Source organism: Juglans regia, chromosome 4, assembly GCF_001411555.2.
Source record: "Juglans regia cultivar Chandler chromosome 4, Walnut 2.0, whole genome shotgun sequence".
NCBI lineage: Eukaryota > Viridiplantae > Streptophyta > Magnoliopsida > Fagales > Juglandaceae > Juglans > Juglans regia.
In genome coordinates, this window is record NC_049904.1 from 34,550,222 (window position 1) to 34,566,842 (window position 16,621).

At 37.6% G+C, this 16,621-nt stretch overlaps 2 protein-coding genes across 2 annotated transcripts; both read right to left on the reverse strand.

Annotated features, from left to right (window-relative positions):
• Nucleotides 1-478: 478 nt before the first annotated feature.
• Nucleotides 479-3,582, reverse strand: LOC109002756 (pentatricopeptide repeat-containing protein At5g03800). The gene has a single exon (XM_018980637.2). It carries the CDS (start codon nt 3,470-3,472, stop codon nt 722-724), a length of 2,751 nt encoding a protein of 916 aa, XP_018836182.1. The 5' UTR covers nt 3,473-3,582; the 3' UTR covers nt 479-721.
• Nucleotides 3,583-7,715: 4,133 nt separating this feature from the next.
• Nucleotides 7,716-14,534, reverse strand: LOC109002754 (cactin). Its single transcript, XM_018980636.2, has 13 exons — nt 14,164-14,534; nt 13,976-14,067; nt 12,747-12,846; nt 11,062-11,133; nt 10,858-10,920; nt 10,610-10,750; nt 10,324-10,419; nt 9,512-9,796; nt 9,290-9,428; nt 9,071-9,210; nt 8,704-8,880; nt 8,298-8,564; nt 7,716-8,194 (listed from the first exon to the last, which is right to left on the reverse strand). Exons 1-13 carry the CDS (start codon nt 14,515-14,517, stop codon nt 8,075-8,077), a joined length of 2,046 nt encoding a protein of 681 aa, XP_018836181.1. The 5' UTR covers nt 14,518-14,534; the 3' UTR covers nt 7,716-8,074.
• Nucleotides 14,535-16,621: the final 2,087 nt, after the last annotated feature.

Sequence of the window (16,621 nt, forward strand, 5' to 3'; positions counted from 1 at the left end):
TTTTTTATTAGTAAAATTCATTTTTTTATAAAGGATTTGTATGAAATTTATCTAATAATATTTGAAATTTATATCTAACATTATTCATTATATATATAGCTAGGTGGTGTACATATATACGGCATGTATTGGAATCATGTACGTATATGTTTCCGTGGCGTAGACGGTGATTAATGTTACAGAAATATCTATATATATAATATAATGGAAGTTGCACACATTATTAAATACACTCACGCGTACGCGCGCACTACATTCGTTAACATGAAATTTTTTTTTTTTTGTTCTATTTTCTGATTGAGACAAGCAGCTTCTTATATATTTATAAATATATAGGCTTCTTATATATTTATAGAAGCCTAGAAGTCATGTATGCGTTAGCAAGAGAAAGGACGATAAAAAGCAACAAAACCGGCTTGGAATTAGCTGATGATCAGTTTGCTTTAATGGAATTTACGTACGACTTCACTCTAATAAACTTTATTATTTTAGTCACTCCAACAAGACATCAATTATTTCCTATCGACATTAATAATAGATATTAATCTATACATTCACATATATGCAACGAATTCGATCCAGTATTCAAAATTGCATATCTATCTACAATAATATATCTTACATTGGCAGCTTGTAACTACTTACTTGCGACAATAAGAATGGAAGTTACCAGTTAGTAAGCAACAAGGTTGCAAAATAAGGGAGGTGGGGGCTCAGGTTATCACCAATAATCTTTACATGAGCACTGGCCACCACAGAAGCAATGAAACCCCGAAGAATCTCTTAGGAATATCTCTCTTTTGGTAACAACCGAAACATACTTCAAGAATGTGTGGCAGTCTCCACAAAGAATAATGTTCTTCACGATCCGAATAGGTTTTCCGGGCCTGGTCATCAGAAGCCCGCAAGTTGCTGCTAGTTTTGCACTATGATAGAATAAGAAATCCTTCTTCTGATGCTCTTCTACGTCATGAACCACAAAGCTTGTGTCTGGAGCATATCCAGCTTTTAGACATTCTAAGATTAGTATTTCTAATCCACTGTAGATATCTTTGGTTTGGGGATGGGATTTATCTCTTGCATAGAAATAATGTATTTTATCCTGACAAATGATCCAACTTTGACCTGGGTGTTTCCTAAACCCCCTTTCTCTCATTTCTTCCCTCACCATTTCAGAGCAGTGCCATCTCCCAGATGCTGAATACAGATTTGATACAAGTATGTACGTTGATGGGTCTTTTGGCTCCATAGCAAGTATACGGTTTTTGACCCGTTCTCCAATTGTTTTTTTCATATGCATTCTGCAACTATCAAGCAATGCTCGCCAAACGGAAGCTTCTGGCTTAAAAGGCATTTTGTTGATCACTTCCTCGGCTTCTTCTAGTAGACCCCAATAACCCAAAACGCCGATAAAGGATACATAATGTTCTGAAGACGGCTCGATTTCATAAATGATCTTCATTGAGAGAAACAAACTACGACAATCATCAACTAAATTGGAGTTTGTGATCCGATAAGCTGAAATGATCAAAACAAATGTAACTTTGTCGGGTTTTATGCCTATCTTCTTCATCTTTGACCAGTAGGCCAAGGCCTCATCACCCCGTCTGTGGAGAACCAGGCCGGCAAGCAAACTGTTCCATGAAACTGTATCATGTCTAGGCATATCATTGAATATTTGAATTGCATCATCCATGTTCCAACACTTTGAATACATGCTAATCGTGGCATTTCCTACCCTTAAATCAGATAAAAAACCCGATTTGAGAACATGGCTGTGCATTTGCTTTCCCATGTGATGACATCCTATAGTTCCACAGAGACCGAGTGCTGAAGTTGATGCAACTTCATCCACAACCATTGTTCCTCCTGATTGACTAATGTTGAATAGAGAAATTGCCTCATCTGGCCGTCCATTTCGAGCGTAACCACATATCATCGAAGTCCTAATCATGGAGCTTTCCCAGTCTAATGGCCACCGACCGAATATCTTTTTGGCATCTGCCATCCTGCCACACTTTGTACACATATCAAGCAGCGCTGCTTCAATATAGGCATTTGCCCCGTATTCAATCTTAAGGATGAACCCATGAATCTGCTCACTCATTTTACAATCCATGAGCAATCCATAAGCATTAAGAATGCTTGTCAAAGTGAATTCTGTTAACTCTACTCTCTCATTCACCATGTTTACAAATACTTCCAGTGCCCTAAAGCCCTTGCCATTTCGACATAATCCTGCCAAAAGAGCATTATAAGAAAAAGAATTCCTCTCGGGCATCTTGTCAAATATTTCCACTGCCAAATCCACCAAGCCAAAATCCATATATGCTGTAATCATTTCCGTCCAAGTGATAATATCTCTAAGGGGCATCCTCTGAAACAAAGCCGTCACATCCTCTGCCCTCCCACACTCAGTGTAGAATCCAATCAGCGCATTGCTGACACTCAAATTGGCCTCCAACCCAACCTTGATTGCATAAGCATGAACTTCTCTGCCTTTCATGAAAGAAGCACTGCCAGCACAAGCGGTCAAAAGGATTGAAAGTGTAAAATGATCAACTCTAAGCCCATCATTTCTCTTCATATCACCAAACAATTCAAATGTCTTATCGTACATGCAATCCTTTACGACACTCGACATAACACTATTCCACGACGTAACATCCCTATGCGGCATTTCACCAAACAATTTAAGGACAAAATCCAAACACCCACACTTACCATACAACCCAACTAGCGCATTCGAAACAAAACTAGAATCCAAATATCCAAGTTTGATGACCGTAGCGTGAACTTGTAAACCCAAATGCAACTCCAATATCCGAATACAAGCAGTCAAAATTGCAACAAAGCTGTACTCATTAGGCTCAATACCCGAGTCCCTCATCCGAAAGAAAAGCTCCACCGCCTCGTCTCCTCTATTCGACTTTGAAAAACCCGATATCAAAGCGGTATAAGACACCACGTTCGGGCACGAAAGGCCCAAGAAAACACCATAAGCGTCAGAAACAAGACCCAGCTTGAGGTAAGCGGCAATTAGAGCATTACCCAGACGAGTGTGTTCCTCAAGCTTGAGAATGCACGCGTGGACAGCCTTGGCGAGCTGGGCGTCGCCATATCGAGACGAGAGGCGAAGCATTTTGAATAAAGCGTCAATAACAGAGGCTTCTTCGTTGTCTGGTGAAGAAGAAGGGGGACTAAAACACTCTGGGGAGAAAAGGATTTGCGGGGATGAAAAGGATTGGGTAGGATAAGTGGAGAAGTGGAGCTGCTGGTAAGGTCTGCTTTGGAAGAGAGAAAGAGAAGGGAATGTTGGTGGTGGAGGTGGTGGTCTTGGGTTATTGGATATTAAGGGGAAGTGGAAAAGGGGGTTATGGGGCGGGGAGGAAAAGAGAAGGGAGTGAGGAAGAGAGTTATAAGAAGCGGCGGCTGCGACGGGGGTGATTGTGGGTTGGATAACGGTGGCCATTGTCTCCTTCACCGTAAGACTCCGTAACTTCGACAGAGGCAAGTACTACGTTCGTAGGATGATGTGTTTCGCTAATTCGCTTGGATGTTCGTCAACCGCGCTTCTTCCGTTTTTGACTTCCAGTTCATCATCTTTGCGCATCATATTATATTTATTTATTTATACTTATTTTACTTTTTAAACTAATTAAATTATTCTACTCATTATTTATATACTACACATTTAATAAAAAAAAATTATGTATAATATATAGTGTGAAAATAATGAATAAAACTTTTCTAAAAATAATCTAGGTACAAGTTTCAAATAGACAAACTTTACAAGCTCTTTGTAAAAAAGTAGGTGCCTCCAACATAAAAAATGTCGAGTTCTATCGTGTAAGTATATCAGTACAAAGGCCCTTCTTGGATGTTAGGCCCGCAGATCTTGAAGCAACTTTGAATTTCTCCAACCTCGAAGGAGAAGATCTTACACATCTCACAGCAGTCCTGACCCGAGCAATCGAGTAATGAAGATCTCTCAAACCATCAATAACAATAAAATTCAGAATATGTGCCGCACATCTCATATGCAGACACTCACCACCCAAAATTGTCTTATTTGTTTATCTAAGATTGGTCTTCAGATGTCTCAATGTGATATCATTAGACGAGACATTATCAACTATGACTGTAAGAACTTGGGTCAACCTCCACTCCTTTATTACGACCTCTAAGGCCTTCCCAATTGTCTCACTCTTATGATCGGTGATTTGACAAAATTTTATAATTTTCTTATGCAATGTTCAATTACAATCAATAAAATGTACAGTTAAAAATATATAATTAAAATTTTGGACTGATGTCCAAGTATCAGTGGTAAGGCAAACAAATTGACCGGCCAATTCACCCCTCAACTTCTATTTTTCAGACCAGAAATATTTTTTTACATCATTTGCCACCATGTGGCGAGAATGAATATTAAACATTGGTTTCAAGTAGCGAGCAAATACTTGGAACACTTTCCCATCAACAACTTGAAAATGTAGCTTGTCCATGATGACCATACGAGATAGATGTCTTCTATACTCATCGGGATCATACTTAGTATACTCCCTCAAAGTTACACCCCACTAATCTCATCCGTCATTTTTTGAAGTTCAATTTTTAACCTAGATTGGTTCTTCTCTTGTAATAATCTTAATATTAGACTTTTTTTACATTACTCTTCTAAGTGCACCTTTAATTGTGAGGTGACATGTTTCTTATAGTGGCCATCCATAGATTTTTTTCACAATGGTTACACTTGGCGAGGTTATTGGGGTCACCACCCTCTAGTTTGGTGAAATGAGTCCAAACTATAGAAGCAGGTTTCTTGTTGGGTTTGGGGGCGGGGCAAGGTGCCGTAGAGGTAGGTGTTGGGCCAGGGGTAGGGGTACCCTAGGCATAGAAATGAGAGCTCACACTAGAATCTGCTGGTATATTCATTAGCTCAAGCAAACAAGAAATCTGAAATTAAAGCAAACATAGCAACATGCCAAATAATTAACATCCAAGCATTAACATATATATTGAAAGTTGGAAGATCAAACATCAAACATAAAAAAAATAAAAATAAATAAATTAAATTAAATTAAATTAGATACCCAATTAATACCAAAATTCGATAATTTGAATATGTACGTTGATTGTTATCTTTTATTTTTGTGTTGGCAAATTCACGTGTCAAAATATGTTCTTGTGTTAAAATATTCAGTGTCAAGGGGTAAGTTGGTGATGAATTCGATACAGGACTTGAAAGATTCTAGTTTATGTATGTTGTTTTTTGGGAAAAAACTAGTCAAAGTTAAAACGGAAATATATCTTGATCTATACATTGGATGAAGGGAAACTTGGTGACGTTGAAAAGTTTATTCAAGATTTTATAACTTTGTATTTCATAGAAATTTTCCTTTTTAGTGTTTAGTGTGTCAAAACTAAACATATTGAGGTGAATTTTTCCACCTCAAAACTTACCATATTGAGGATTGAAACCCTAATTTAGCGTTCCAATCCAAAACTCTAAAATAATTTAGGGATTTCAATCGGTTTCAAAAAAAATGAAAAAATAAACCAATCACGAAGAGGTTCACACACAAACACACTGCACAGATCAAACATCAACCATTCAAACCAGTGAACCACATGCACAATCAAGTCTCCATAGCACACAATTCACAAAATCTCATCCTCCATTTCCAATTAAACTCTATCCTTCCTCCAATCTCCATTCCATAAAATAAATATCACAAAAAATTGTAGTAGATTTAGGGTTTCTTACCTTCAGCGACGGAGATGAAGATGGAGTCAAGGAAGGCTGCAGTGACGGCTATGGTGACTACGAGCGACGAAGCGAGACACAGAGAGTGCGACGACTGGTGAGAGAGAGAGAGAGAGAGAGAGAGAGGGAAACGGCGTCGTTTCGTTATGGGTATGTTTGAAAAAAAAACCCAGACATGAAATGATGTCATTTCATGCTTAGTTTTTTTTATATATATATATATATACTTATATATATTTATAATACAAGACGGGGCGTGGGATTTCTAGGGCGGGGGTCGCCCCTATCCTACCCCCGCCCCTGCCCTCGCCTTGGGGGGTCAGATGCGGGTGGGGCCACCCGCCCCCCACATCTGACGGATGGGGTGCTCCACCCCGTTGAAAGGGGGCGGAGCGGAAGCACCCTGCCCACTCCTAGTAATTGTTATAATAGTACAATAAAAATATAGAAAATCTTTTTTTTTTTTTTTTTTTTGCTTTAAAAATAAGGCTTAAATTTGAAAAACCATACCGCCAAAATGTTAATTGGAAACCCAGAGTATTATTTTCTGCAAAACTTCAAACAACTAATGGTTAGTCCTTGTCTGCATGTTTTTTTGATACCATCATAGATAGCATTTCAGATGTATTTCCCTTTGAAATATAGATTTGCTTATATCTTGTTCTCACCTTTCTAAATTTCTGGAAAGTTCTATAATGCTTTCCGTGCTTCATCTGATGAGTTTCTCTTGATTATTTTGTCACAGGTTGTTCATGGATTGAACCAAAGGAAAGTTGTATGCTTCTTAAATTTGAGAGCAGTTGTTCGATCTCGTGTCCATCCATTTATTGGGTTCAAATACTTGCAGCCAACGTTAACTATCCATAAGGAATGCTTATATGCTGCAGCTTACAATCAATAGATTCAGGGATTTCCTTGGCGTGTTCTTTTCAACAACTTGGCGTGATGAAATGGATGTTAAATTCTCAAAATCCCACCATAGTACTTGAGGACTAATATGTAAAAAATTCCACTCGACGACAAACATCAAGTGAACCTCTCTGCATGTGTAGCCAAGGAATTTTACATACCTCACAGCTAGCTCTACGGAGCCATACACTCAAAACTAAAACCAACAGAATACTCCTTTTTTTCTCAGGGCAGGTACTGAAGGGAATTGGGCGATACTTTTTTAGTTTTATTCTCAGGAGACCGGTAGGGGGTTGTGGCGGGAGGTAACAGCCGACGAGGAAATCTGAACCATAGGTTTGTTGAGGGTGGCGGAGAAGTAAGGATAGAGAGAAAGGTCCCCTCTGGTAAACGCTTTGGGAGGATGAGAGGTGAGAGCCGAAGGGTAACCTCCATTTACTATATAATTCTCTCTCTGTATATATAATATGAGTAATGAATATTAAAGCCTTATTTGATTTTGAGAGATGATCCAAGAATAGAATATTATGGTGCGTTCAAGCTTTATTTAAAGAACGTTTCTTGAGTTGAATGCATTATAATTTGACAAGAAAGATGTCCGTAGCTTTGGCACGCATGCCATTCATTGATAGACTTACTATCCTATTATTATCTATCTACTATTTAAATATATTTCAAATTTTTTTATTATTTTTTTAAGTATTTTTTTAACATCTTTAATTATTAAAAAAAATTAAAAATATATAAACTTTATTAAAACTCACTTCTTTAATCATTAAGTAAAATAAAAAATTAAAAAAAAATTAAATACAAAAAGAGTAGTAGATATGTAAAAATAAAATAATAAGCCTATCGTTATTCGCAAAATAATTGAGATATATTTTTTTTCAATGCATGTTAGGTCGGGTACCAAACATCACGTTGTTGCCTTGTAGCTTTCAAATTATAAAGAAAAAATATATTTACAATTATACACTGCATAAGAGACAATTATAAAATGGTCAGGCGCAATAAGAGACAATTATAATCAATTATAGAGCCTGGGAAAATCCATAAAGGTGACACCTTAAATTGTCGATACATTCATCCGACCACTTGCATCAAACTACCCCCGCCGGCGGGGTTTGCCCAAATACATGTGACGATCTCTATCCATTCCCATTTACTAATCCCTTTCTACTTTAAAAATATCATATCAATAATGTAGCAAATAATCGACATCAAACCAAAAATTCAATTCAATTATTGTTCACGAGAGATATTTCACATTATGGGATTATATTATCATACTTGAAATCTAATGGATGATTGATTACGTAAGAGAAATCTCGGAACTCGGAAGTATATATAAGAGAAATCTCGAGTCTCACCACAGGCAGCAAAACTAGCCACACGTCACCTACGATAGCGGTAGCGTTTAAAGTTGAAATATACATGCAAAATCCCACGTTCAAATGTGCATTTAAAGCCCTTCTTATGAGAATATTCCCATTCCTTGTCTACAATCCGAAAAGCCTGCAAATATTGATTTGACGACTCGGTGCAATTAGCATATGAAACAATCAATCATCCACGGATTTACAACAATAATGTAAACCAACAGATCAAGAAAACTTACGATGTCCTCATAAGGTGGCCCTGCATGGAACCTTATAATACATGTCTCACCATTGCTCCCATCCTTCTCAAGAGTGTAAACTGGAGCCTTTGTCTTGTCAACAAGGTCTGGATAGAAGATATTAAATTTATAGCCTTGCACAATCTTGGGAGGTGGGTTGTCGTGATCATAGTGAGTCTGATTGTATTTATTCCACTCATATCCGGTGTGGACACGATTGAAATATTTTGGCTTCCTTGGTCGGTACTTGTCATGCCACCAATACACCTGCGTCCATATTATAAGATCACAAGACTTCATAGGAGAGAAATGAGGGTAATGTGGTCAAATAGGTCTTCATTTTCTTCAAGGTTTTTACAATATTAAGGTAAAGATGGGGGGGGGGGAGAATTGCCAGAAAAGCCACCTGAGAGTCCAGGTTCACCTCAGCGCCAGATCCAAAAACTGCATCCCCTTCCTCAGTAGCTCCCATAGCTTTCATGGCCTTCAGCTCAAAATTATCTTCAGGTGGGGCTGGCTTTGATGCCAAAGCTTCTTGAATTCGTCTTTGTTGTTCTCTTACAACAGCCATACGTTTCAGTTCCTGTGAGTTTACCCAAGCATTTATTTGGTTGCCTCAAAGAAGAAATTTATTTACATGCACTTAAAAAGTAAATTGTTCTATAGACATTCTAACATGCATTTTTTTTCTGTTTTTTTTTTTTTTTTTTGGAGCTGATTTTGAGTCACAGGCTCATAATTGAATAATGACTGCATTGCCCAAGTAAACTTACAAGCGTAGCCCTGTCCTCTTCAGGGTCAATTGCATCTTCATTCTCATCACCATGCAACAGTTCTGGGGAAAATGAACCAGCCTCTTGTTCATCCTCATAAGTCTCTTCCTTAATGGGTTCTGGAGAGAATGCTTGAGCATCTAAGAAGGAAAAATAGTGAGTCCACCCTCATAGGAGCAATAGCATTGTAAATGGAGACAAATGACATCATGTGCGTACCATCAACATCATGCTCACTGTTGTCCTCTTTCAGTCCTAAATCAGGATCAGACTCTGATTTATTTTCATCCTCCAAAGGTTGCTCAAGGTGTTGCAGATGCTTGCGCAACATTTTAGCATGAATTTCCTTCAAACAAGCCTGAATATGCAGCAAACAACCAGTAAGGTTGAGCTTATAACTTATATAAGATACAACGACATTGAAGGTCTGATGATAGATACCTTAGCCTTGTATATATGAAGGCGTTTAAGAACAGCCTCCCAGTACTCAACTACCTTAGCCGTCCCAGAACGCATCTGTGACTCAATCTGGGACTGTAATGCCTCTAGTTCCACATAAGTCTTTCCTTCCAAGAGACTCTTGACATCTGCTTCAATACTGGAATGCAAACCCCTCTCTTCAGCAAGCAACTCAACAGGAGGTTCTTCCCCACGAACCCTAGCACGATCCAGCGCGTCCTTTTTCTGAGCTTCAGCTAGCTCCCAGTCACAGACCACCAAAAGTGCCTGTTCAATTGCACATATCAGACATTTCCTAGTTACCCAACCAAATATAAAAATCCTTACATAGGTCATTAAAAGCTGTACTCTTCTAACTTTTGCATTTATAGTTTTTGAGCAGTGGCCTAATGGATAATTTCCATCAGAAACAATGCCAATAATCAAGTCAATCATGCATGGAAATTCAACTATCACGCAAAAAGAAGCAGATGCTACTTCATCGGAGTATCCTTTTCCATCATCATCAACCTACCAAATGAAGTCCTAGAGTATTCTAAAATCTGCCAAGCCTCAAGGCCCCGACTTCCGGGACTATCGTGACATCTGTCAAGCCCTATGACAGGAGATCAGTGAAACAACAATGCACACATGACTTGACACGAAATTGTCCCACATCACGTGCACGCAGATTAAACTTATCAGGATGGTCTTGATTGGAAAGATGAAAAAGATATATTGGAAAAGTTATTCAAACACACTCTCAAGGACTAGAAAGCCACTAAACAGAGACAGCAAAGGGAACAGAATGATACCTCCCAGTACCCTACATGTGTTGGTGTCGCCCTGTCCAAGTCCAGATGCATTTTGATGTCATCACGAAGCTCTTCCATTTCTTTTACTGTCAGGCCCTGCACCATCATAGATGTCAAATGCCAATTTCAATAGTAGATACAGATAAAATAAAAATAGTAATTCGAGACTTACTGCTTGTAATTAATAACAAGAGATGCAAAAAACTAAACAAAAAGAAAGAGTTCCCTTCCAGCTAACAATCCCACACAGAGAAACTGGAACCTCAGAACAAAAAGGGATATTTACCTTGAAAACCATGTATGGTTCATTTATTTCTATATCAAAATCATCAGAGCCATTGAGTTGCTTGTAGAGAATATCAATAGGCTTGGTACGCCCCTCGCGCAATCTAATCTCTGACCTTACTTTGCTTTGATCAAAATGAAACTGTAGATGAAAATGTTTCACTCATATGGCAATTGGAAGAGAGATCGTACAAGTATGGCAAAGGAAGGAAAAGGTAAAAAAATACTGATGACAGCTCAGCACCACACCTCTTCTTCTTTCTTCTCCCAGTCCTGGAATTCAGCCCGGGCACGTTCTCTGGCTAACATTGCCTGAAGAAACAAAAGAATTACTAAACGTTATCACACCTGAACGTCAACCAAGTTTAAGTAAGGAAGAAACAAGAAACACAAATTCTATCTGCCAATAAATTTGAGAAGAAAACTCTTGAGGTATAATGCAATCCAATGTACCATTTCTTCCTCATGTTGTGCTTTTTCAATAGCCCTTTCCTCCCTTCGCTTTTTCACCTTTTCAATCTCTGCCTGCATTAAGAATTTAAGTAAATATGATAAAGTACCAGTGAAATAGAAAATTATGGCAGTACCAATGCATAGATCACATCAATATGAAGCAGATCCAGAGTTTAAAAAAAAAAAAGAAAAAAAACATGGAGGGACTTTAAGCTCATCCTTTGCTCTCTTGCGATCCTTTAAGCTTCTATTATTTCTCTCCCACCAAATACACCAATACATACATGAGCCATTCTCTAGATTGCTGCCACTTGTGAAATACTCGACTCAAACCAAGATAGCTCAACACAGCCTAACTTCCTACTCAACTCACCAAGAAATTTTAGTAATAAATCTTAAATCCAAAACCCAAGATTGAGACTTATCTACCCTCAGCCCTCAACAATGCAAATCTACATCTGTAAAGGCATGTATTTTTTTATAAGTTGAAAATGCATATATAATAAATCCATATTTTGCACAAAATTACACCTTAAGTTTATAAAAACGTGGGAATAAAATCAGTATTTAAAAAGTGAGGGGGTTGGTGTACTAGAGAGGTGAACAGGGCCTATGGAGTGAGGATTTGGAAGCACATTAGACGAGGGTGGGGGGTGTTTACTCGCCATACCAAATTTGTGCTGGGTGAGGGTACTCGGATAAAATTTTGGAGGGACATATGGTTTGGGGAGGAGGCTCTAATGGACTCTTTTCCATCCGTCTTTCGGTTGGCTTGTGACCAAGAAGCTTCAGTGGCGGACATTTCTAGGAGTTTCTCCACAAATCAAAGCCGTGTAGAAGATGGTCTCTATCTGCATAATGTGGTGCATATGACAAGAGTGCAACGATTGGACATTTGAAGATAAGGAGAGGACACTAGAGGAGCTTCGATTTTTATTTTTCCGTACTTTCTTTCTTTGGGCCATAGCTATAGATTTTAATGGCCTTAATCTACATGATTTTCTTGTTTTCACTTCTGCAACCTAGATAGGTCTTGTCACTTGTATACCATCTTGTGTACTTGGGCTTTGCCTATTCTTATCAATAATCTCGTTTACTTATCAAAAAAACAAAAAAGTCAGTATTTAAAAAGTTACAATACTAAAATTTTTCAACCATTCCTTCGTCTTTCTCCTGCCCCTTGAAATATTAATAACCCAAATTATAACTTCCATGTTTATAGTCTTCTAAATAGTCCTAGTGAGGTTTACTTGGGGGGAAAGAAGAATAGAAATTTTGAGGACGGTGAGAGCACGATGGAAGAGCTTAAAAACCTTCTTCTTCAATACTTTGTTCCTTGGGCAGCTGCTATAGATTTTAATGGGTTGCGTTTTCATGAGTTCCTTGTATCTCTTCCAATTCCTACTTAGGTTTTTCTCTCCTCGATTAACATCCCATCTACTTGGGTAAGCCTTTGTGCTCTTTAATAAAAGTCTGAACACTTATAAAAAATAGTCATCTAAATCCTAATATGCCCCTTCTGATAGTTATTCAAAAAATTTCAACAATTGTTGACAGAGAGGTAACCGGTCACCACCATAAGAAGTCTTAACAAAGACCACCAAGGGCTTGAGAATCATAAAGAAAATGAATGCATCAAAATGTGAATAACACGCAGTGAAGAAAACTTGGAGTACAATTCGTACCATCCTTTCTCTTTGTCTCTTTTTTTCAGCTTTGACTGAAAACATATCTAGCGGTACACCTTGGGAAACATCACGCTCAATCTTCTTACTCCACACAAATCTGATGATCAAACATATGAAGTCAAATGTAATCATTTTTTGATAAGGAAAATCAATTTAATTGAAAAGACACTTATGGAGATGAAGTCAAATGTAATCATTACACGAACTGAATCTTTGCCACTAATCTATACAGTCAATTCATCATGTATGAGATTACTAGTGTAGTCAATTCACATAAGATATGAATTGTATTCCTATGGTTAACATACATATCAGAAGCAGTTTCAACCCACCCGAAGGAAAAAGTAGATAAACAAGAAAACCAATTTTAATCTCCAGACAATAACTTTCGGATCATAAATAACAACTGTCAATAACATACAACCATGCCCATACTTCTGCCACATTATAATTACAATAAAAACAATTCCTCATTCTGCAGTAAACAAATTTTGCCATTATAGTCATAAAATCAAGAGTAATGCTGGATACAGTCCTAGGGTATACAAGCCTTGCGTGCTCCCTTTGAAAAAAAAGTTTGGTCCACTATTAAAAAATGATTTTGGCATGCGGGTCTCAGATTTAGTCACTTTTTCAAAGGGAGTGGACGGGACGTGCACACCCTAGTACTGCAAATATCATTTCTCTAAAATCAATGCTGAAAAAAATTGGAAACTCAATGCCAAACTTACCCCAACATAAGTTTTGCTACTAGTAAGCCTTGTGTGTCAACACACCACTTATTATGGAACCCATTATATTTATAAAAAAGTTAAAACACCAATAATTTTTCATAATTGTTGGGCCTACTTCTGTGATGTGTTGGGTGTGTCATAAAATATGTTTGCAAATATATTTTTATTAAAAAATAAACTTCGAATTCGTATTGAGATCCCCCAATTTAATTTCACATTTCCTAGTCTTGCAGCTACCAATCTCCACTATAGAAGCCTGGCCCCAACAGAAAGATATGCATAAAAGAGTTATTTTTCCTTCTTCATTGTTAATAAAATGACTGAGTTTAGTCCGAAAAATGTTTCCAGGCACAGAACCTTATGCTTAAAAGTTGCAGATTATCGTTAAGCATAACTTTCCACTATAGCATAAAGTTGAGAGTTCAATTGGAATCATGAGCAAGGTAAGTATCCAAATGAAGAAATTTAAAGCAACAGAAAAAAAGAACTAACTTCTCGTTGAGGTTGGAATCACCGAAGGGATTCGAATCATTCGAATAACCAGAGACCGTCTGAGCCTTCAACTTCTTCGCAGCTCGCATTGCCTAGCCAATTAAAAAGAAGGAATAGGTAAAATCAAGAAATCAAAAAAGGCCAAAACGACGAAAGCAGAAATAGAGATGCGGGCAAAAATCACAAACCTTCTTCTTCGCCTTCTTAGCCAAGTACTCCGTGATTTTTTCTTCCGTGATATTTCTGGAGGATGTCTTCTTCCGCTTGCTTTGCCCACGTTCATCGTCGCTACCGTAGGAATCATCTTCTTCTTCGGAGTCCCGATTACGCGAAGAGCTCCGACGTATTCTGCCACCGATTCTGTCCCTGCGCTTTCCGGAGCCTCGCGGGTCCGGAGAAGAGTCGTAGGACTCGGATTCGGATTCCGAGCGTTCGGGCGGTCTGCTTCTGCGTGTCTTCGAGGACGAAGACCTTTTTTCCTTGTTGCTCCTACTGCTCCCCATTGATTTGTTTTTGCGCGAGGTTTCCGCTTCGCTCGGCATGGCAGGGAGGTGTTGGATTGATTTCGCTTGACGCTGTGATGGGTTTATATGATTTGGGCCGGGGTATTTTAGATTAGGTGTTCGGAGCTGGGCCCAATTTCGAAGATATTTTTATCTCGTTATCCTTACCTTTTTTGGTGAATGAATCTTTGAAGTTATTTTGCTTTTTTTTTTTTTTTTGAAGGGCAATTTGATGACGAATAAAAAGGGAAAAAGATCTTCATAGTTCATAAAAGTGCCGCGCGCGATGACTAATTGAATGTTGAGTTAAAAGGGGATGATAAATTTATAAATAAAATTTTTATATACTGTCATTTGTGTATATTTTTTATGTATTTTATTAATATGATTAATTGTATTATTTTTTTAATATAAAATAATTTATTTAGTCAATTATATCAGTATAATGCACAAGAAATGCATAAAAATAATTGTATATAACAGAATTTATTTATAACTAATAGTTAAATAATTTATAAATAATAATAAAATAATTTAAATTATAATATTTTATTGAGTTCTGAAAATAAAAAAGTTGGAAAAATTATTATCAGTTTATGGGCCCATCGTCCACATTAAATGCTCTCGAAGATTTTGGTGATTGGGTGCTTCGAAACGCTTGCAAAGGAGTCGGTATAGGACCCATTGGCATCAGTCTAAAGAGGTGAACCTTTGTGCTCTCCTTATGCTTGAGAAGCTTGACAGTACCAGCGCCTCTCTCTCCCACTAGTTATCATTGTTATTGAAACGGTAGAGCTTTGATTTCATATCCAAGATGGGGTCTACGTTCTCCTCTCCGATGGAGACTGCAACCTCCCTGAGCTTAACAATCTGAGCTTCGTCGACGCCACCGGGATCAAACTCTCATCTGACGATTAGTGAATAGGTGGTGCTAGGTATGACCGAAAGAAAAGGAGAAAATGGAAGATAATTTCTTTATGAGAGGAAGAGAGGGACACGAGATTCGAAGGGGGAGATCAGAGAGTGGTGATATTGGTTTTTTATTTTCTAACTGGATTTTTGAAAACATGAGAAAAAGTAAGCTAAGCGGGGTTGAACTCATTTTCTTCCAATGTTGCTGTATATTTTTCATCTTCTTGTAGAGTATAGAGTTGACTTTTCGGATTTGAGAACTCTTCTATCTCTATGGATTGATGAAGTAGCTTTCAAGGAAAGCCTCGGTCTAAATAACACTTGTGACACACCTCAACCTATTTAAAGAAAAATCTATAGAAATTGCCCACTTCAAAAGAAGCACATCCATTAAAAAAGGGAAGAAAATGATAAGAAAGAGAGAAATAAAATTTGCATTAATTTTCTAGATGACTCAATGCTAGAGCCCTTGGGTCATACTTAAAAGAGATGACCCCTATATGAGCCCAAGTGACACACTAGAAAACATATAAGAAAATAAAATTAAGGCCCAAATTCATGAATAGTCAAAATTAAATTTATTTTATATTATTTTATTTTTATATAATAAAAAATAGTTATTTTAATATAGAAACTTATGTGAATGAAATAGTTAAAAATTAAAGTTATCTTAAATTCATAAAAAAAAAAATATTTTAGCTTTAACTAATCCAATGAGAGTTCTACAAGGAGTTTGTTTTCAATTTGATCCTCCCTTGTTGAGTTGCTGAGACAATAGTGGTAAGAGATAAAAATTTAGAATTTCAGTCTCCTTGTTTAATTACTTGGGGGGACGAGAACGCAGATTCTGCATTCACCTAATACTTGGGATTTTCAAATTGTTGTTTAGTTTGATTTAAGTGTGCTTTTCGTTGATAAGTTAGCGTTCGAATTGGAATGTAAAGTACAATGCTTTGATCTTTAATATAGTGGGTATTAATTTGATGAAGGTTACCACGGGTGAAACGCCATATACGTCTGCGACTACTTTTGAGGATTTCACCAGAGCTGTTGAAGGGCTTGTATGTGGAGATGAAATTTCAGAAGCCAAGTAAAATTCAAGCGATCGATCAGCTTGCCCATGATTTTAACTCCACCGTACAAAGATTTGATAGCTCAGGCACATAATGGTTCTGGTAAGGCTACTTGCTTTGTCCTTGGGATGTTGAGTCGCATTGATCCGAAGCTGATG